The sequence below is a fragment of the Rhincodon typus genome, chromosome 15 (assembly GCF_021869965.1).
Source record: "Rhincodon typus isolate 14 chromosome 15, sRhiTyp1.1, whole genome shotgun sequence".
NCBI lineage: Eukaryota > Metazoa > Chordata > Chondrichthyes > Orectolobiformes > Rhincodontidae > Rhincodon > Rhincodon typus.
In genome coordinates this window covers 29,744,087-29,766,380 of record NC_063346.1, presented here as the reverse complement: position 1 = coordinate 29,766,380, position 22,294 = coordinate 29,744,087, and the positions used below count along the sequence as shown (strand labels likewise).

Sequence of the window (22,294 nt, the reverse complement as noted above, 5' to 3'; positions counted from 1 at the left end):
CCTTGAGGTTTGTCCGGAGGGAGGAGGGTAACTTCTTCAGGTTAGGCGTGGATGTTTCTTTGGCTGGAAGTCTGTTTCCAGGGGTGTGCCATAGGGCTCAGTGCTGAGTCTTCGCTGTTTGTGATGTACATTAATGATTGGGATATGAATGTAAGGAGTATGATCAAGATGTTTGTGGATGACAGGAAAAATGACAGCGTAGTAAATAATATAGAGGATAACATTGGACAGGTTAGCTGGGTAGACCAGTGGAAAATGGAATTCAGCTGGGAAAGGTGTAAGGTAACACACTTGGGGTGGCCAGGGATTACATTATGAATGGTATAGGACCCTGGGAAGTACTGAAGATCAGAGAGACCTTGGTGTATACATCCACAGATCCCTGAAGGTAGCAGTGCAAGTGGACAAAATGGTTAAGGTAGCATATGGGATACTTTTCTTAGCCAAGACACAGAATGCAATAGCAGGGAGGTTATACTAGAATTGTATAAAATACGGATTTGTCCACAGCTGGAGTACTGCTTGCAATTCTGGTTACATTGAAGAGGGTGCAGAGGAGATTCACCAGGATGCTGCCTGTATTGGAGGGTCTCAGTTAAGGGGAAAGGTTGAACAGACTGGGGCTGTTTTCCTTGACGCAGCAATGCTTGAGAGAACACATGATAGGGTGTATAAGGTTATGAAAAATATAGATTGGTTAGAAGGGGACTTCTGTTAGTAAAGGGGCCAATAGCCAGGGACTTAGTTTTAGGGTAAGAGGTAGAAGGCTAAGGGGAGAATTGAAGAGAAATGTTTTCACTCAGAGAGAGGTGGGTGTCTGGAACTCATTGCCTGAAAGGTGGTTGAGTTAGAAATTCTCATAACATTAACAATATTTAGATATTCACTTGCATTGTCATAGCTTCCAGGACTATGGGCCAAGAGCTGGAAAATGGGAGTAGTTAGTCAGATCTTTGTTGACTGGCACAGACACAATGTTCCAAATGTTTTGCTGTAAAAGTCTGAGTCTATAAGGACTAATGTAGCGTAAGCAGTAGGTACTTGGAGTAAATGAGATTTAGCTCCTCAGTTAAAAGTTGATAACAACAATAACGTTAAACATAAACCAGTCATAGGTAGAAAAAAACTGACCATCTTTTGTTGCATAGAGATCTGCCATCTTCATATACCTAACCAGAAAATCCCAGCACTCCCTAAATTGCAACATCTAATTGTTACTTAAATAATTTCACGACCTTCTTCCTTTTGCTCAAAAGTCTATTTGAAATGTCCACTTTTCCCTGCATGATGAAGTACCATGAGACACCAGTACCTCTTTTGACCAATGCATTTCCTTCCACATTTTAATGTCCCAGTTTACCTTTTACAAACTGAACTGTTTTGTATACAGGAGGACTGGCAGCATCCGTGGAGAGAGAAACAAAGCTAATTTTTCATCAATTCTGACAAAAAGTCACAAATCTGAGACTTTGGGCTTGACTTTCAAATTTGGGTTGGGAACTCACCATCAGCATAATTTCTGGGTCCTGAACATGTTGCTCACATGCCGCCATTTTGAAAAATCTTCATTAAAAGTAGGCAAGTACAGTGCCCAATTGGTGACACTGAGCATTTTTACGAAGTGGAAGCTGTATGCATTATGCGAGTGGCAAATGCAGCTGGCAGCTATAATGGTGCCTGCCTTTGCCTTACCAAAGAGAACAGGCAGCACCTCATAGAACGAGTAATATAAATGCTCACAAAAATATCTGTAAGGTGTAATACATGTGATCCAGTATGAGATTCTCCAGGACCTGAAACCTTTCATCCATTAAAAATAATTTTCCACTTTCCCTGCTTTTGATCTGACAGTTGTGCACTAATGTGAACCAGGCCTTATAAGTTCTGACATTCCACCTGAACATTGTGTTCTCACCTCACTGTCCCAAGTTCCTGAAAGAAATCTCCTCCTAACCTTCTGTCATCTAAGGAAAAAAGACCCTGCTGTTAAATTCTCTCCATTCTCCTGCACCCTCGATAAGGCCTTGAAATTTTTCTTCCTTCTAAACTCATCAGCTAGAAATGTGATGAGACTGATTACATTTGCATGGAAGTACAGAGAAGTTCCAATATGGAATCAAGCCATTTGGCACGATCAGTTTGTGCTAATGTTTACTCTGAACGTGAGCACATTATTCTACTCTCATTTATCTCCTTGTTTTTATATTGCTGCAACTCTGCTTCCTTTAGCCACTATCCTATTTGATGTTTAATGTTGACAATTTCTATCCAAGTTACGCTAGAAATGCATTCCAAAACCTCATAAGTATATATAAAGAATTCTTTCTCACTCTCTATTCAGAATTTTTTCCATCTAATCCTGTTTAAATGTTCCCTCTACTCAGGACCTCACAAGCACTAGAAATTGCATATTCATTGACACCAACCATATTTTTAGAATTTTAAATATGTCTGCCATTTTTGACTCTTTGTTGCTCCAATGCACCTTAAGCCAATTCTTCCAGGTTTACTTTTGTTTGTAATCAGAATTTTCTAGCAGCAGTGAGTGCCCCGCTTGTGCAGCCAGAAATGTGGGACTCATAGGTAGGTCAGCTGACCACATGCAATCACATGGTGGCCAACCAATCAGGTATTCCTGGCTGATATACTCAACCAATTGTGTGTGGGGGTGGGCAAAGGCTTGATAATCCCACAGTTACGTTACAGGGTAGAACGCCACCAGAGCAGCCTTTCATTCCCTGCTATCCAATAACAGCAGACTTGCTTTATCACTAGATGCCTTGAGGCCAAAGCTGCTGGTTGATCCCTCTGATCTTTACTCTCTTCCTCTCTGCATAACCTCATCAGCTACCTGCTATTCTGCAGTCATGCCTCAGAGCAGAAAATGCGCGCTCCCACATATTGACAGTGCTTCCATGAGAGTGCTCTTCCAGCCTGTCTGCAAACATTGGGAGGTCCCAAACAAAAACAGAAATTGCTGGAGAAACTCTGCAGTCCATAGCATCTGTGTCAAGAAAGCAGAATTAACGTTTTGGGTCCAGTGACCCTTCTTTAGGACCTGTCAGTTCATATGAAGAAATGGCCTGATCAGAGGATGTTACTGTTACACTGTTCCACTGCACCCTCCATCAGTGCAGAGACATTCAACTCAGTGTTTAGACTTTGTGGTTACACAGGGGTCGTACTTGACTACCGTCTAGGTGCCCCTCCTCCTCCTCAAGGCAGGGCAGTACAATTGTCTGCCAACAGTGGGGAGGAGTGTTAGCAAGCTGCCCTAGATTATAATCTCAGGATGACACTTCTCATTCCCTTTTACAGTTACCCTGTTGCCTCCAGAAGTGAGGCTGAAGAGGGTGCAAGTGCACTTATGCAGGAAGCCGTCAGCTCTAGCCCTCTCCTTTGCTGGCTTTTGTGGGTTTAGGGATCCTGATCAGGTCTGGGGCAATACAAGGAAGCAGACCTCCATGAACCACCATTTTGAAAGCTATTGGTATTGTTTTGTCTCCCAGCCCATGGCAAGTGAGATCATCCAGAAGCAGCTAATGAAGCTAAGGGAAAATCCCTTGACATTGGGAGCTGTCTCTGACATTATGGTCAGACATTTGTCTGCGAAGTAATAACTTCACTTGCAGTATATATTTGATTTTGCATCAATGCTCAGTGTTTCCTTGGCCCATGGTTGGCATCATTTAGAAATACCTGATCCTCTGTTGATGTTTCTTGTTGGTCATAGAGCCATAGAGTCATAGAGTTATACGGAAACAGACTCTTCAGTCCAACTCATCCATGCCAATCAGATATCCTAAATTAATCTAGTCCCATTGCCAGCACTGTCATGACCAATGTTGTGCATGGTCCTGTGCCATCCCACGCTGATTCCTCTCCAGGAATGAGGAACCCTCCTCATTTCCATCCTCAATGTGTATTCCAAAGATCTCTCAGTGATGTTGCAACAATCTCCCTAGACTCTCAATTTGAACCTGGAGAAGGAAACATCATCTTTCTCTTTCTCTCAGTCACCTTTGACAGGAGCGCTCATAAAACTGGAGTCAATAGGAATTAGGGGAAAACACTCAGTTGGTTGGAGTCAAAGCTGGCAAATTAGGAAGGTCTTTATGTTTATTGGACATTAATTAAGTCTGGCATCATCTGTGAAGAAAGAAATCAGAGTTAACGTATCAGATCCTGTATTCTGAGGAAGGGTTACCAAACCCGAAACGTTAACTCTGATTTTTTTCTTCACAGATGCTGCCAGAGCTTTTCCAGCAACTTCTGTTTTTGTTCCTGATTTACAACATCTGTAGTTCTTTCAGTTTTTAATAATTAATTAAGTCTGGGACATCTCTGCAGGAGATCCTCAGGATTGTGTTCTAGGCCTAGGTCAGCCAACTTCAGCTACTTCACCAATGGTTTTCCTTACATGAGAAGGTCAGAAGTGATTTGCTGATGATTGCATAGTAATCAACAACATCCATTACTACTCATTCTATGTCCACATGTAGCATGATCTGGACAGCATCCAAGCTCGAGCTGATAAGTGGCAAGTAACATGTGTGCCACACAAAGGCCAGGCAATGAACATTTCCAATAAGAGAGACGCTAACCCTGTCTCCTTGACATTCAATAGCATTACCATCACTGAATCCGTTATTATCAACTTCCAAGGACTACCATTGACCAGACACTAACCTGGAATAGCCATATAAGTACTAGTGTTATAATTGGCTAGGAATCCTATAGCGAGTAACTCACCTCCTGGTTCTCACAACCTGTCCATCAACTACAAGGCACCAGTCAGGAGTGTGATGGAATATTCTCCACTTGCCTGGAGCTCCAATAACACTCATTTGTTGACTTTATTTCTGATATCTTATAAGCCAATTTAACTCTTTTTAAGTTCACGAATAAAATATGAGTATTACTGGTAAGACTGGTATTTAATGTTTATCATTCAATGTGGATTATTTGTGAACCAGGTAGGACTTTAGGACAGATCAGTGGTTTCAGTATTATTATTATTATTGATTCTAACCTGTACTTGCAATGTCCACACTATAATAGAGTTATGAAGTCATACAGCATAGAAACAGGCCCTGCGGCCCACCATGTCTATGCCAACTAATAAGCACCAAAGTACATTAATCCCACTTATCTGCACCTGGTCCATAGCCTAAAAAGACTCACGCAGATACTTCTTAAAGTAAGACAAAGGCAAGTCTGCCTGCCTACTCCACCTTCTCAGGCAGCGCCTTCCATTATTTTACCACCCTCTAGGTGAAAAACAAATTTCTCAAATCTCTTCTAAACCACTTGGTCCTCACCGTAGACTTATAACCTTAGGTCTTAGACACGTCCGCCATGGGGAAGAGATTCTCAAGATGTACTCTGTTTATGCCTCTAATAATTTTCTATACTTCAATCAGATAGGCCTCAGCCTCTTCCTCTCCAAGGAAAACAAACCCAGCGTATCCACTCTCTTCTAATAACTAAGACTTTTCATCACAGGCAACATTGGGGACACAATGGCCTAGTGGTAATATCGCTGGACTGTTAATCCAGAGACCCAGATAATATTCTGGGAATCCAAGTTCGAATCTGCCATGGTGGATGGTGGAATTTGATTTCAATAAATATCTGGAATTAACAATCTAATGATGACTGTGAATCCATTGTTGATTGTTGGAAAAACCCATCTGGTTCACTAATGCCCTTTAGGGAAGGAAACTGCCATCCTTACCTGATCTGGCCTACATATGACTCCAGACCCACAGCAATGTGGTTGACTCTTAACTGCCCTCTGGGCAATTAGGGATGGGCAATAATTGCTGCCTGGCCAGTGACGCCCTCATCCCGTGAATAAATTAAAGAAAAACATCTTAGTGAATCTCCTCTGCATGCTCACCAGTGCAACCATGTTCTTCTGATAGCGTGGTAACCAGAACTGAACACAGTGTTCCATCTGTGGCCCAACCAATGTTTTATAATGTTGTAACAAGACTTCCCTTCTCCTATATTCTACACCCTGGCTAATGAAGGCAAGCATCCCTTATGTCTTCTTCACCGCTCTATCCACCTGTGCTGACATCTTCAGGGATCTATGGACTTGTACACCAAGGTCCCTTTGTTCCTCAGTACTCCCTAGGGACTCACCACCCTATATCCTTCCCTTATTAGACCTCCTAAAATGCAATACCTCAAACTTATCTGAATTAAATTTCATCTGCCATTGCTCTGCCCAATTTACCTTTTGGACCAGCTTCCATGTGGGACCTTGTCAAAGGCCTTACTGAAATCTATGTAAACCACATCAACTGCAGTATCCACATCAATATATTTAGTCACCTTTTCAAAAACCTCAATGAAGTTAGGCACGCAGGTCTCCCTCTAACAATTCTGTGCTGACTATTCTTGATCAATCCTTGCCTTTCCAAGTATTGATTAATCCCCTCCTTCAGAATCTGTTTCCATTAATTTCCCTAATACTGGTGTCAGTTAACTGGTCTATAATTACCTGGCATATACCTGCTGCCCTACTTGAACAAACAAAATGAAAAAAAATATGGGCTTTACACTCTATCTCCCTCCTGGTACTACTTACTCAGACTCTAAAGCTGGTTCCCAAGCAGCCAATCCTCTTGCCCTCCATCACTTTTTGAACCATGAATTCACCTCAGGAGCTGGGCCTCCAGGTTTGGTGAAAGTTCCCATTCCCGCTTCGACTCATCTTGATCTGCTCTGCTCCCACTCCCATTCCCATTCCTGCTCCAAATGAATTCAATGCCCTCCTCTCCCACTGCTACCTTGGGCAACTGTTTGTGTGGAGTTTGCACATTCTGCATGAGTTTCCACCAGGTGCTCCAGTTTCTTCCCAAAGTCCAAAGATGTACAGGCCAGGTGGATTGGCCATGCTAAGTTGCCCATCATGTCCAGGGACATGCAGGTTAGGAGGATTAGCCGTGGGGAATGCAGGGTTACATGGACATGGTAGGGGGTTTGGGTCTAGGTGGGATGCTCTTCAGTGGGTTGGTGTGGACTTGATGAAATGACCTGTTTCCGCATTGTGGGGATTCTTTGATTCTATGTTGCTCTGACTGAGCTCATACTCATACTAGTTTTGTATTCCTGGTTTATTTTTAATTAATTGAAGTTAAATTCCCCAGTTGCTGACATGGGATTTGAACTCGTGTCTCAGGGTCTTTAGTGAGGAACATAATCATTTGGATATTGTGCTACGACATCCAAAAAGATCCAGACTATATGATTGTTAGAGTAGAGAATTTTGCTCCAATGGAGCTGGACCTACATGTAATTAAACTCTTTGCAAGTCAATGGGTGTTGAGTAAATTAGAACTGTACCCATTCTCGTGTTTATTATGCTTCAGTGAATATTTAAAGGCACAATGTCCCTTGACTTGCATTGCTCAGACAATCGGCTGTACTTCTTTTGTTCAGAAACTCAATTCAAACTAACCAACTTAATGAAGGACACTGATGGTGGAGGTTTGGTTGGGTGGGGATGGAGTTCAAAATTGGAAGAAGCAACCTCTTAATGATAAAGTGTGTGTGTGTGTGTCTGTGTGAGAGAGAGAGAGATTGAGAGATCTGGTAATGACAGATTTTGTGAATAGAATGCGAAATTGCATTGCTAAGTATTGGAGATGGATAGAAACCTTTGATTCATTCAGATCCAGTTGGATATGGTGTAAGAAACTATGAGATTTGTTTTCTACACTGAAGAAGTTATTTAGAGTCATAGAGATGTACAGCACGGAAACAGACCCTTTGGTCCAACTCGTCCATGCCAACCAAATGTTGTATATAAATCTAATCCCATTTGCCAGCAATTGGCCCATATCCCTCTGAATCCTTCCTATTCATATACCCATCCAGATGCCTTTTAAATGTTGTAGTTGTACCAGCCTCCACCACTTCTTCTGGCAGCTCATTCCATACACGCGACACCCTCTGCATTCATTTGACATCCCATATTGAGATTTAAAGTATCAGATGAAAATTATACTATGAAGATTACAGTTGTGAAGACAGCACTGCAATATAGTCTTCAAATTTATGTCCTACAATGAGTGAACATTACCTATAATATAGATAACTGTAAAGAAGAGTTTTGATTGTCTTAAAATAAAAGCTAGTTGCACAGCAATTTATATTGATTGAACTTTCTAAAGGATCTTATAATCCTTCATTGTGTAAAGTTGGGAATGTTGTACTTGCCTGTTGTTTTAGTGCCACATGTTCTCGTTCATTTTGTTTGGTGCCTTCCAACTCCAGTTTGTCAGCTGCTAGATTCCCATTTTTCATTCTTGTATTATTTTGTCTCTTCCTGAGATTCTCCTCGTCCATTTTTTCTAGTTTTTCAGTTCTGGAACAATTGTGGAAGTACCAGTAAACATTTTTCAGTTATTAGAAACGAACCATCATAGGTTGAAATATTTACAGCTCTTGAGTAAGTGAACATTGTATAATTGAGGAGGTCCTGCTAAAATTTGTAATTGTGAGGCAACAATTTCTGTTTATTTTTCATTCTTGAATCGTAGGACTGGCAATGTATATTTTTTAGAATTTCAGAATTGACTTTTTTTTACATCCATCTGGCAGGGCAGTAGATGTCTAGGTTGAGTATCTCTATGAAAGATTACATTTCCAGTCGTGCAACATTTCTTCAGTACTGTTCTGAGGTATCTGTGTAGATTTTAGACTCAGATCTATGGATAACCTTCCGACTCCGAGGAAGAACATTAGAATGAGGGAAAATTTGAATTAAAGAAAGTGAAACTGCATCACCACAGGCCGAAACATAGAAAATAGGAGCAGGAGTGGGCCATTCAGCCCTTCGACCCTAGTCCTCTATATAATATGACAACAGGAGATTTTAAATTTAAAATTTGAAGGATCAATTTCCAATATTAGTAAACATAAAAATGTTATGTCAATTTCTAACACAACTACTTTATGTAACAGTATTACTGGTGTACTATATATCAAAAAGCTCTAAATACCTAAATTTGAAAATCTTGCATCCTTAGAAATTGAAAATCTGATTAAACAGTTGGTTGATTGCATTATCACTATTGTTAAATTCATATTTCCATGAACTTATATAACACAAACCTGCTTGGATGGAGAGAATTTTAATTTGTTCATTTTGTTTAATGTTACAAAAAATGCGAACCATGTTGACTACACAGAAAGATTAATAGCAGCATTTTGTACTAGGAATATAGTACTCCTTTGATATTGTGCTATTTTAGTGCTTCTTTGGTTAAAGTATGATAGTTTTAACCTAGGTTATGTCGATAGAGTCTAATCATTAGATGTTGTCATAGAATTAGAATCTTTAAGAATGCAGCCTGTCCAGTTATTCCCCTTACTCTGGTTTTTCTGGATTAGAGTCAGATGCAAGGACAAGTAGATTCCTAATGGCCCCTCACTAAGAAAATTAAGCCAATACGTTCAAACTGAATTAACTGTTGCCATTTTTAAAAATTAGACCAAAGTGAATGAGACCAAACAAGAATACCTGAAATTCCCAAGAGAGGATCACATGACAGACTCCATTAATTTTTTGAGTTCTAGTTAGGTCTCCTTAGATAAGTTGTATGTATGCTTTATGTAATCCTAATTATACTCAACATTCAATCCTTATTCTCTGCTGTAGCTGAAATTATTTATTTCTTTTTTCGAGAACTCAGAAGTGTTCTCAGACTGTTACTTGGCAATTGTGTTGCATGTGCAATGACTGCTTACATAATGATGCGTTTAGCATTTTGCATTGGCCACCAGCAAAGAACCATGTTCATAGACACTCTATACAAAAAGCATCAATGCTGTACTTCTGTTCAGCCACAAAAAAAAGAGGCTACAGGTCCCAGCGCCTCACATTATGCAGACCTGAGCACAGGTCTTCTCCCATAGAGTCCACCCAGCAACAAAGGCATATGACTGATATAAATGTGGATGTTCTTGCTCTCTGTCTGGAGAAATGCAATTGTAAATAGTAAATTAGATGGCTTGCCATAGTCATGTGACTTCTACCTTTGTGTAACTTGTTTTTACCCTTATTCTAACACCAATCAAACATATTACTTGAAACAATGATGTAAGAAATTTACAGCTGAGATAGAGTGAATTTTCAGGGCTGTAAGAGAGCCAGTTGCTTTTTTTTAAATAAAGAACAATTAAAACCACATTCTGCAACTTAGAAATGCAGGATGAGTCAGAATGGCTGTGATTTTCCATTCCCTGCTACAATGGAAATTGAATTGAATTGGAACTTGTTCTGGTCTTTGTGGAAAAACAATAAAATTACTAGATAACTGATTAAAAAGGCTGAGAAAATAAGAGTATCAACCATGTTCATAGCATTGGGGAAAGAGTGCTACAGGCTGTAGTGCAGCCTCAATCTCTCTGAGAAGCAAAGGATCCAGAGAGAAGCGATTCTGTACTTTTTGAAGACATACTTCAAACCTCACATTCATGTTACTTATGAATAGTATGTGTTTAACATCGGAACTCAGAGGGTGAGACACTATTGGTCAATATGCGGTATCACCATAAGACATATGAGCAAAATGGACCATTCAGCCCATCAAGTCTTTCCACCATTCAATGAGATCATGGCTGATCTGATGATCCTCAATTCGACTTTTGAGCCTTTTTCCACGTAACCTTTGATTCATTTATATCTTAAAAATCTGTCTATCTCAGCCATGAATATTCTTAACAAAGCAGCCTCTACAACTCTCTGCAGTTAAGAATTCCACAGATTCACTAACCTTTGAGAGAAGAAATTCCTCCTTATCTCTGTCTTAAAAAGGTGACCCCTTATTCTGAGATTATTTCCTCTGGTCCTAGACTCTCTCAATAGGGGAAACAACTTCTGCATCTACCCTGTCAAGTCCCTCAAGAATGTGCAGTCTTTTCTTCATTTAAGTAATATTCTAATAAATAAATTCTATACTTCCTGCCAAAGTGCATAATCTCACGTTTTCCCACATTACGTTCCATCTGCCAAGTTTTTGCCCATCCACTTAACCTGTATATATCTCTCTGCAGACTCCTTGTTTCATCCTCACCACTTGTCTTAACTAAAATAATCCAAAAATATTCACCTTAAAATCTGTGTTAATGTGGAAATATGTTGTCTAACATTGCATGCCTCTTGACTATGCATTTGCAATTTCTTCTCATCCTAGAGATATGCTTCTCAATTATTGTGCATGCTCGACCAAATGTTTGGGCCAGGGCATGCATACACAAGCTGCATAATGAGCAGATTTCCTCTCCGTGACAAATGTCGATGCATGTGTAGTGCTGAATCTCTGCAAGGAGTTGATAAGAAACATTGGAGAGACACTAGTGCCAAAGACCATCCACTTACTTCTAAGATGAAAGGGAGTTGGATCGAAGATAACTAATTAATATTTCTGCTTCGATAAAGATTTATTTTTGAGGTTAGGATACAGTCTTCCTTATAAATCATTAATATCAAAGGTAGACAGCAATTTTCAGTTTTCTCATGTGTGGTTTATCGCTATCCAAGGGATAGACAGCATGAGATAAACATAGCCAGGCCTGTGACTTAAACTTAATGATTCACTGCATAGAACATGAGTTGGAAGCTTGCATTCAGTTTCAATACAAAGTTTCTGTGGGTTTGAAGAAGTCTAGAAGATTTGCATAGCTTGGATTTAAAGAAAGTGTTCTACAGAATGAAATACAGTGAATAGCCATGTTTTCTGTCAGGCTGAGAGGCAAATGGCAAATCTCTTTTCCATAGTCTAAACTATAAGTTGTTTACCAAAAGAAGATAGTGTACGGTCTGAAGAAAGGTCTAGACCCGAAACGTCAGCCTTCCTGCTCCTCTGATGCTGCTTGGCCCGCTGTGTTCATCCAGCTCTACACCCTTTTATCTCAGATTCTCCAGCATCAGCAGTTCCTACTATCTCGGTGTATGGTCAATAGTGCTTTTTAATCATTTGTTCCAGTCAAAGTTTTAAACATGAAATCTTGACATATCATTATTTCAGCTATCACCTGGAAGATCAAATTTCTCTTCAAAAAATATCAGTCTCTGTGGGAATGCAGACATTTGCAATGCTCAAACAATATTTAGAAGGAGAACACACTGTTAGCCCATGTCCTTATATTGTGTGGAACTACAATAGAGCTACATTCTCCTCTCCACGGCTTTGCCCCTACACTTGATCTCTTCTACTATAATCAAGATCATGGTAGTTGAAATGTAAACTGTGTTCCGGATGCCATGCAAAAAACCATCCTGTTGATTGGTGGGAACATAAATTTAGGGCCCAATGGAACAGCAAAGGCTGATGGAGATCTTCCTGATATCCATACTAGCTGTCTGATCTTCCCTTCCATCGAAACAATCTTCCATGTCCTTCTTGCTTAGCTGGAGATGGGGTATAATGCTCAACTATTCTTAGTTTCTGCCACCTACAGATGTACTATAACAAATATGGTACAGGAACAAATGATGATGATAAGGAGAAGATGGAAGAAAAATGAGGAAACCACCAACACATTCTCCACAGTGATGATGATGAGAGAAATGATGAATAAGAGGGAGTTATGAAATCCCAATCAAATCACCTGTGAGTTCTGCATAGACCATAAACCATTTGAAAAAGTGTTCTTCAAACTTCAGCAGTAATAATGTCTCTTAGCAAGGTATGCCACCTACAAGTTATAGGAGATAATCATGCCCCATTTATAAAATTTGTTATTGCCTGTCCAGACCTGCTACGTTCTGAGCAGGTTCTGGCTTTAACATCATATTTTATCATCATCAGAGTTGGATAACCTTTCAATTATAAAATACATTCTGTGAAAAAAAGTATCAAATTACTTACTGAGTGGTTGTGCTATTAAAATTTCCAGAAAGGCCTTAAATAAACTAGCATAGTTTTAATGTAATTGTTCTCTTGTCTTTGGGTGTGCACCTCCACCACCATGTCTAATTTACAGAGTAGTTTATTTCAGTTTGCTGGAGCTACTCTGTAACAAGTCACCGGAAAATACAACAGCCATAAAAAAAGCTAGAAAAGCACACTATGTCTATCGGAATATTGATTTCCTCTACTTTCTATTGTGGCCTACACTTTCATTCTGTAAAAGTTTTATTTACATGAGAGCAACTTGAGTAGCTCTTTGATTTTCATTCTTCCTTCCTAAACACTTCAGGAGTAATTTTCCAATGTCCCTTATTGCAACCTGTTGTGAATATTGCCCTTAATAAATGGTCAGAAAATGGTCAGGTTGCGTGTATTTGAACTTCTGAGAGTACTGTTAAGTGAGTAGGCAGCTTGCCCATCAAAAAATTACTCTACAGGTGTTTCGATGGAATATTTTGGGTACATATTGACAAAATGTATAAATAACATACATATACTTAAATACAAATAATATTGGAATCATGCCTGTAATTATTCATCTCACTGCACCTAGAATTCTCCTGCCAGAGTTCTACCACAATACAAATGGCAACCCTGCTGAGGAGGTAAGAATTATAACTAGAAAGTTCCTTCATTTTTCATCGAATTGAAATATTCCAGTCTCAACTCGATTGTTCTTCATTTTAAAATCATTCAATGCTCAAATAAGGTGTTCATAGTGGCGTGGAATGATGTTGAACTACTCTTTCAGAAAATCAGTCTCTTCCTTCTTTGATGATACCAAAGCCAGTTTGACTTATATTACAGCATCATTTCATACAGTTAGTTAATAGTGACTTCCTATGCAGTACCACTCAACTCTGCAAACAATTGTGCTGCAGTACATTATCTGCACTGAGTCTGTTACATATTAGGCCATGGTAAGATTAAAAAACAAGTCATGTAAATTAAGTAAAACATGATGTTTTCAGGCTGGGAAGTAGCAGATACTGTGGCAAATCTCTCAAATATATTTCTTTAGCTTTAAAACATATTTTATAACAAAATAATACTTCAAACCACAAATCATACCTTAATATTAAGCAGCCACTTCTGTTTCCTTGGAAATGAGGTAAGAATTGTGCTTAGAAATCTGCTTCTTGTATTCAACTGGATTGTAAAACCTGTCGCTGTTGTTTACCAACTAATTTGTAAGCGCTGTCAGTGAGAGTTATTTGAAATGATGCAAAGGTTTATTGTTGCTGACTCAGTTCTCAGGATGTACTTTGCACATACTGGGATTGCTTAGAAAGTAATGATTAATCAAAATTTTATTTCCAATTTTTGTTTTGTGGAAGGCTTCTGAGGATAAGAAAGATTCAAACTTTCATACTTTCTGAGTTAATTTCTCATGTCTGTTTGTAGTTTTGAGATGTTTAAACAGTCCAGGTATATTAATTTCTATGGTTACGTTTCTAGAGTGCAGCTTCTTGGTTAACTGATTCATTTACTTCCATTACCACCCTTGTAGCATACTGAAAAACTGAATCTACATCTATTAGCAGCATTATTTATTCACATGAATTTTAGTATAGTTTGAAGATTTTCATGGAATAGATTAAAGCAGACATTTTGTGTAATTTTATATCAGAGGTTTAAGCAAAGTGTGATCAGGTCAGTTCTTTTCTGGTTAAAATTGATAAGAAGAGATTAAGTGTTATGATTGTAGCAGTGGTTTGTAGTACGAAATGTCACTTTCTAACTGTTAAATATAAAATCATAACTGGCAAAGTCTGTGTTTGTTTGCTGTAAACCATTTGCTGGTTTAGTGTTTGATGCAATGATTTTGTAAATTGATGCACGTTAAGACCTTTATTAAAGAACATAGATGCATTTGACAAAGTCTAGATATCAACTTACTAGTGCCTTTATGCTTATACTCTTGCTTGTGTAAATGTCAAATTGTTTGTGTGATGATAATCTAGTACATTTTTTGGAAAACAAAATTAAATTTCATAGGCGCAGATGTTTCCATATCCAAGTTTTAAAACTAATGATGTATGTCAGTTTGAATCAGATGCAGTTTATGGCAGTCTGCTTCTACGTACAGTCATTGAATCAATCATCCATAAATATAAAACTAAACCTACTTTAAAAATCAGAGCTGGCTTTGGGCACATAATAAACCCACAGCTGTGACAATGAGTAAATGGAAGGTTGCCTTCAAACAGTTGAGTACCTGCTCTATTCAGTCCTGAAAAAAACAGAACAAAGGACTTCAATAATTTGCATTTTCAGAATTTAAAGGAACATTGCTTAATGGACTTAATCTATCCAACCACAGGTTTTCAAGAGAATCTCTTCCTTTTTCTTACATGAACCCTAGTTTCACAATAAAAACAAATTTGTGGTCACCCCTCAGAATCAATCTGCACATACACGTAATTACATCTGAAATGTTTGTCATCTGTTTTTCATGATGACAATAATTCATCTTCCTTCTCTCCTAATGCTACAGTCAAAAACACTGCAACATTGTAAGTACAAGCACAGAGCTTTGGTTCGCAGACAGTTCATTCTTAAGGCTATATTCAATGACACTGTTTGCTACAATTAAGAAGATTTGTCGATGTACTATCAGGAAGTGGGAGGACAATTGTAACCTGGACTGTGTAAATTTACATAAGCAAATCTACTGAGTGGGACTGTCCTGTAGTAAACAATTCAGGGATTTTTCTATTCAAATTCTATGGGATATAATCATAATTCTAATACTTAGTAAAACCATAACAAAACTTCCTCTGGAAACAAAATAAAGCTGTATTTCATGACAAGGCTGTACAGTGATCATGCTGCATTGAAATTCCCAACTAAGTTCACAATGAGATGGACAACAGTCCCTTCTCCGTCACGTTTGCCTCAAGATCCTGGGCAATCAAGCATTTTTTTTCCAAAAATATAGTTTGGTTTTTAAAAATTGTAAAAATGTTACAAAAACATTTAAAACTGAATCTTCCAACACTTAGTGGAGGACAACTCCTTGTATTGGAAGACCAGCAAGTTGTGGGCAGATCAGACAGTGTCCTTTACCAAAATTAGTGGTTCTTCAGTTGCATTTGATATTTGTCTCACTCTACATCCTGGGAACAGCCCGTAGAGTATAGAGTCCCATGTTACAGAGCTGCTTGGGATGATCTTTGGCAAAAACCACAGCATCTCTGGGGAAGGCAATGACCTAGTGGTATTTTCGCTGGACTGTTAATCCAGAGAGTCAGTTAAAGTTCTGGGGACCTAGATTCAAAAGCCACGACAGCAGATGGTGGAATGTGAATTCAATAAAATATCTGGAATTAAGAATCTAATGATGACCATGAACCCACTGCTGATTGTTGGGGAAAAACCCATCTGGTTTGCTAATGTTCCTTAGAGAAGGAAATCTGTCATCCTTACCTGGTCTGGCTTACATGTGACTCCAGACCCACAGCAATGTGGTTGACTCTCAACTGCCTTCTGGGCAATTATGGATGGGCAATATATGCTGCCTGGTCACTGATGCCCTCATCCCATGAATGAATAAGGAATAAAAACTCTCTTCAGATTTTTCTTACAAAGGCACATTCCCTATCTTGTTTGCATGTATTATGGAATCTTTCATTGAGTCCATCAGAAACGATGGGAACATAAAAGGGGTGACTATCCCAGGTAGTGGAGATACTCAGGCCAAAGCCTCCCTTTATATGGACAATGTCACCATCTTCTGATCGGATCCAGTGTCAGTGCACAGACTGGTTAGCATCTGCCACTAGTCTGAACTGGCCCTGAGAGCTGAGGTAAATCAACAGTCCTGAAGAAGGGTAATACCCGAAATGCTGACTTCTCCTCCTCCAGAAGCTGCCTGGCTTGGTGTGTTTTTCCAGCCTCCTGTTTGTCTACTTTGGATTCCAGCATCTACAGTTTTTTTCTGTCTCTAAATCAACACCACCTTCTTCAGTCTATGCACATAACTGTGGTCCTTTGTCCCTCATGTCATCCTAGTGAATTATTTCTGTATCCTCTCCAATAGTTACATTTCCTTTCAAAAGTCTCAGGCCTGACTTGGACAAAATATTTGTGCTGGGCCAAATCCAATGTTTTATAAAAGTTTAACTGCTTTTACTGCTTTTTGCTCTCTATGCCTGTATTTATAAAGTCTAGAATTCATATATTTTATTAATTGTTTTGCTAACTTGTCCTTGTCCTGTCACCTTCAAAGGTTTGTGCACAAGATTCCCATCACCACTCTCCTCTTTTGTGTCCTTTAAATTTATATTATGTAGCATGTATTGTCTATCCTTATTCTTCCCTCCGAAATGTATCACCTCACTCCACTTCATGGAATTTCTGCCATTTGTCAATGCATTCAACCAGGCTGTCTTGTCCCTTTGAAGTCTATTACTATCTCCCTCAGAGTTTTCCGCACTTCATATCAACTGCAAATTTAAAATTATGCCCTGTACTAGCAAAAACAAGTGATTAATGCAGATCTAAAACTAAAGTAGTCCTATAACTAAAGGATGAGAACTCTGCTGCATATTTCTCTCCAGGCCAAACTGCAACCCTTCGCTGTATGTCTGCTTTGTAACCCTCAGCTAATTCAGAGCAATAGATTTGTTCAGCTGGCTAGATGGCCAGCATGTGTTTAAAATTACATCAATAGCATAAAACTCAATTCCTGTTCTTTTTGAGTTGAACTTGTGATTTGCCTTCTCCTATTAATCCTGAGAGTAAAGCACTGGCAAACCACCACTACGAAAACTGGCAGAAAACAGTTCAGAATGAAACATCAGCTGTCAATGAGCCAAAGACCTGCAGTCAGCACTCACAAATAAAGCTAACTTGGTAAAAAAAAAACAAAAGAACTGTGGATGCTGGAAATCAAAAACTAAAACAGAAATTGCTGGAAAAGCTCAGCAGGTCTGGCAGCGTCTGTAGAGAGAAATCAGAGTTAACATTTCAGGTCTAGTGACCCTTCTTCGGAACTGATAATTGGGTATTTTGCTAATTTGGTATTTTTGTTGCTATGGATCGTGGATTTCAATTTGGCTAAAATGTCAACATGTGGTACTTTATCAAAGGTTTTTTTTCAAAGTCCACAGTTATTAAACATCAACTGCATTGCTATCATTCACTCTCCAAGTTACCTCATCAAAATCTCAATCAAGTTAATAAACATAATTTATCTAAGGTTTTGGAGTAGATCTGTAGCACGGGTTGTGGGTGTTGAGGTTGGTTGGCTCGCCGAGCTGGTTTGTTGTTCCGCAAATGTTTCGTTACCGTGCTTGGTAACATCCTCAGTGCAGCCTCTGATGAAGCGTCGGTGTGTTTTCCCACCTGGTTTTTAAACTCTGGGGTCCCACTACAGAGGAAACCTGTAAGTGAGGCAATCCATCGCAACAGACCCCAGAGTTTAAAAACCAGGCGGGAAAACACACTGACGCTTCATCAGAGGCTGCACTGAGGATGTTACCAAGCACGGTAATGAAACATCTGCAGAACAACAAACCAGCTCGGCGAGCCAACCAACCTCAAAACATAATTTACCCTTGAGATGTCCCTCAAGAGCTGATGCAGATAATCATATGTCTCTCATGGTAGTTTCACATCCATCCCAACAATCCTCTTTACAGAGCAATTTTGCCTCACAATAATTTCCTGTAACAAAATACCAAAGTCTGTTTTTGATATTGTGAAAATACTCAAAAACATTGTAGAAGGCACTTTTCCTTCAATATTGGGATTGAGAAATAAAATCATGGAAAAGAAAGTTTTGATGACCTCCGCAAACCAATGAGTAATTTAACATTATCACAGATCAAGAAACTGCACTGTAAAATACAGAATGAAAAAGTCTAAAGGTTCCTGACTCCACACCTTATTTTATTGCCAAACTGGTCTTAAAGCTCTATTACTGAAATAAATTATACTGTTCAATCAGGCTAATTTGATCAGATAAAAGCGGAATAATTTGCTGACATGCTATAAAACCTAGCTTAAATGTTGATAAAGTTTCTGGAAGCTGTGTCAGAAAATAAAGTTTGTAATCACATTTAAAGGAGTACAAATGACTCATTACAAAGTTCCCATAAATTAAATTTAAGGAGATTGGTACAGGGATTAGAGGGGACATGAGGAAGCATTTTTTCACCCTGTTAGCGACAGATGTCTGGAATTCACTGCCCAGTTTGGTGTTTAATGTGGAAACCCTCAATTCATTTAAAGGGAACATGGATTAGCAGCTAAAGCTCTGTAATCTGCAAGGCTACAGAGCTGGTGCTGGAAAATGGAATTAGAATAGGTGCATAGTTTATTTACCCAGCACAGACACAATTGGTGTATCTGTGCCATAACATTTCCACGGTCAAGTTCCTTAAACAGGTATCTTGAAAAACTTTTAAATGCAGAGCCAGTTTCGAAATGGAGAAAGGATAAATGGAATGGCAACATTTTCTGCAATATGTGTTTTAACTTTTTTGAACCAGTTATTTTGTTTGCATTTGCTGCAATTGTTTCATATCCTGCTCTGGGACAGGATAGCTTTAAGAACACAGAGCCATTTAGTACTTGTTATTTACCCTTGATACTGGTCGACACTGAGCACAGCTTATTCTATGCACCAGATAAATAACATATTGATTCAAATCAGTTAACGTTGTGCATCTTGTGAGATCATTTAACTGCGCAATGCGAAAGTTCAAGCCCTATTCCATTGCAAACAGATTAACCAAATTATTGATCACATTGCTGTTTGTGGGATTGTGCTGTGCACAGGGTAGACCATGATGTTTGCCTAGAACAACAGTGGCTATGCTCCAAAAGTCATCAATCTGTTGTGAAGTGTTTTGGAATATCCTGAGTTTGTGGCTGCAACATAAATCGAAGTTTTTCTTTCCTTTTACCAGAGCAACAGCACTCTGTGCCAGGGTAGCATTACCAGTCCTTTCATGTTTATGATTGATGAGCTAACAGAACCCTAAAATGATAGTTGGAAGATCTTCAATAGATAATTAGGGAAATATGTTTCAGGTTAATGACCTGTCTGCTGCTCCTTTATTTTGTGGATAGTTTGATAACTTCTAATGTGTATTTATGCTATTTTTTCACATTTCCTCATTGCATTTCCAACCATTATTTAAAATCACCAGAGAAATCTACTTATTCTTGCCATCACCAATGTGGCAAACGACAGTAGTGGTAGGAATGATCATCACACAGTCTTTAGGAAGAAAAGACCTAGTTTCATACCAAGGACACATTCCCCATCATTTTCTGCAGCAATATTCCTGTGTTAATAAAGTTAGATGGACACAAATATATTCCATCTGCCACTCCTTTGCCCACTCTCCTAGCCTGTCCAAGTCCTTCTACAGCCTCCCTACTTCCTCAACACCACCTATCCCTCTCCTATCTTTGTATCATCTTAAAACTTAGCAACAATACTTTCAGCTTCTTCATCCAGATCATTAATATATAATGTGAATAGTTGTGGTCCCAACACTAACCCCTGCAGAACTCCACTAGTCACCAGCTGCTATCCTGAAAAAGATCCCTTTTTCCTTACTCTCTGCCTTCTGTCAGTCAGCTGATCTTCTATCCATGCCAGCACCTTGCCCCTTGGACCCTTGTCTTATTTGCAGACTCCTGTGTGGCACCTTGTCAAAGGCCATCTGGAAATCCAAATAGATCATGTCCACTGGCTCTCCGTTGCCTAACTTGCTTGTTACCCCCTCAAAGAATTCTAAATGACTTGTCAGGCCTGACCACCTCTTGACAAAGTTGTGCTGACTCAGCCATATTTTGCTTTCCAAAACTCCACAATTTCATCCTTAATAACAGACTCTAAAATCTCACTAATGACCAAGGTCAGGCTAGCCAGCCTATAATTTCCAGTCTTATGCCACTATCCCATCTTAAACAGGCATGTTACTTTAGCCATTTTCCACTCCTTTTGCACCCTCCCTGACTCCAGTGATTCCTGAAAGATCACCACAATTGCCTCTATAATCTCCTCAGATATCTCCTTTAGAACACTGGGGTGTAGTCCATCAGGATTTATCCACCTACAGACCCTATTCCTTTGTGATAGCCACAACTCACTTCTGCCCCCGATTCTCTTGAAGTCCTGGTATGCTGCTGCTATTTTCCACCGTGAAGACTGATGCAAAGTACCTATTTAGTTCCTCTGCCATTTCATTGTTACCCATTATTATGTTTCCAGCCTCATTTTTCAGCGGTCCAATGTCCACTCTTGTCTAACTTTTGGTGCATAACAGGCGCATATCTGGGTGCATAATGGCCCGGTGTGGCAACTGCTCTGCCCAGCATCATAAGAAAGTACAGAAGGTGGTGTGCACAGGCCAGACCATCACAGAAGCCAACCTCCCAGCCATGGACTCCATTAACAATTCTCAATGCCACGGAAAGGCTGCCAACATTCATCAAAGACCCCTCCCACCCCAGTAATACTCTCTTCCAACCTCTTCCGTCAGGCAGAAGATGCAGAAACTTGAACAAATGCACCAACAGATTCAAGAACAGTTTCTTCCCTGCTGGTATTAGACTCCTAAATGGACCTCTCGAACTTCAAATAATGTTGATCTTACTGATGTTGATTTTGCTTTGTGCACCTTGTATGCCTCGCTCTGTCTAAGTACCCTATGATCTGCCTGTACTGCTTGCAAAACAGAGCTTTTCACTGCACTTAGGTACATGTGATGAAAATACATCAAATAAATCTTGCAATCTTCTTTTCCTTTTTTTCTTATTCACTTGTGGAAATGGGTGTTGCAGACTGGCCAGCATTTATTGCCCATATCTAGTTAACTTTGAGAAGGTGGAGGTGAGCCTTCTTGAACCACTATAGTGCACGTTCTGGAGATTGACCCACAATGCCATTAGTAAGGGATTTTGACCCAGTGACAGTGAAGGAACAGCAATATATTTCCAAATCAGGATGGTGAGCTGCTTGGAGGGGAACTTGGAGGTGGTGGTGCTCCCATGTATCGACTGCCCTTGTCCTTCTAGATGGAAGTGGTTGTGGGTTTGGAAGGTGCTGTCTGAGGATCTTTGGTGAATTTCTGCAGTGAATCTTCTAGATTGCTCACAGCAACAGTGGAAACTTTGGTGGTGGAGGGAGTGAATGCTTGTGGATATGGTGACAATCAAGTGGGCTGCTTTGTCTTGGATGCTGCTAAGCTTCTCGAGTGTTGTTGGAGCTGCATCCATCCAGGCAAGTGTGAAGTATTTCATCACGCTCCTGACTTGTGCCTTGTAGATGGTGATCAGGCTTTGAGGAGTCAGGAGGTGAGTTACTCACCACAGTATTCCTAGCATCTGACCTGGTCTTG

General features: G+C 39.5%; 1 protein-coding gene across 1 annotated transcript in view; it reads right to left on the bottom strand.

The window, feature by feature from the left end:
* The window catches only part of slc7a9 (solute carrier family 7 member 9), a 62,014-nt gene extending 47,919 nt beyond the window's left edge, over nt 1-14,095 (bottom strand). The window contains exons 1-2 of the mRNA XM_048605909.1: nt 14,004-14,095; nt 8,233-8,380 (exon numbers count right to left, since the gene is read on the bottom strand). Coding sequence (XP_048461866.1) covers nt 8,233-8,361 — 129 coding nt within the window. The 5' untranslated portion in view covers nt 8,362-8,380; nt 14,004-14,095. The remainder of the gene's footprint in view (nt 1-8,232; nt 8,381-14,003) is intronic.
* Nucleotides 14,096-22,294: the final 8,199 nt, after the last annotated feature.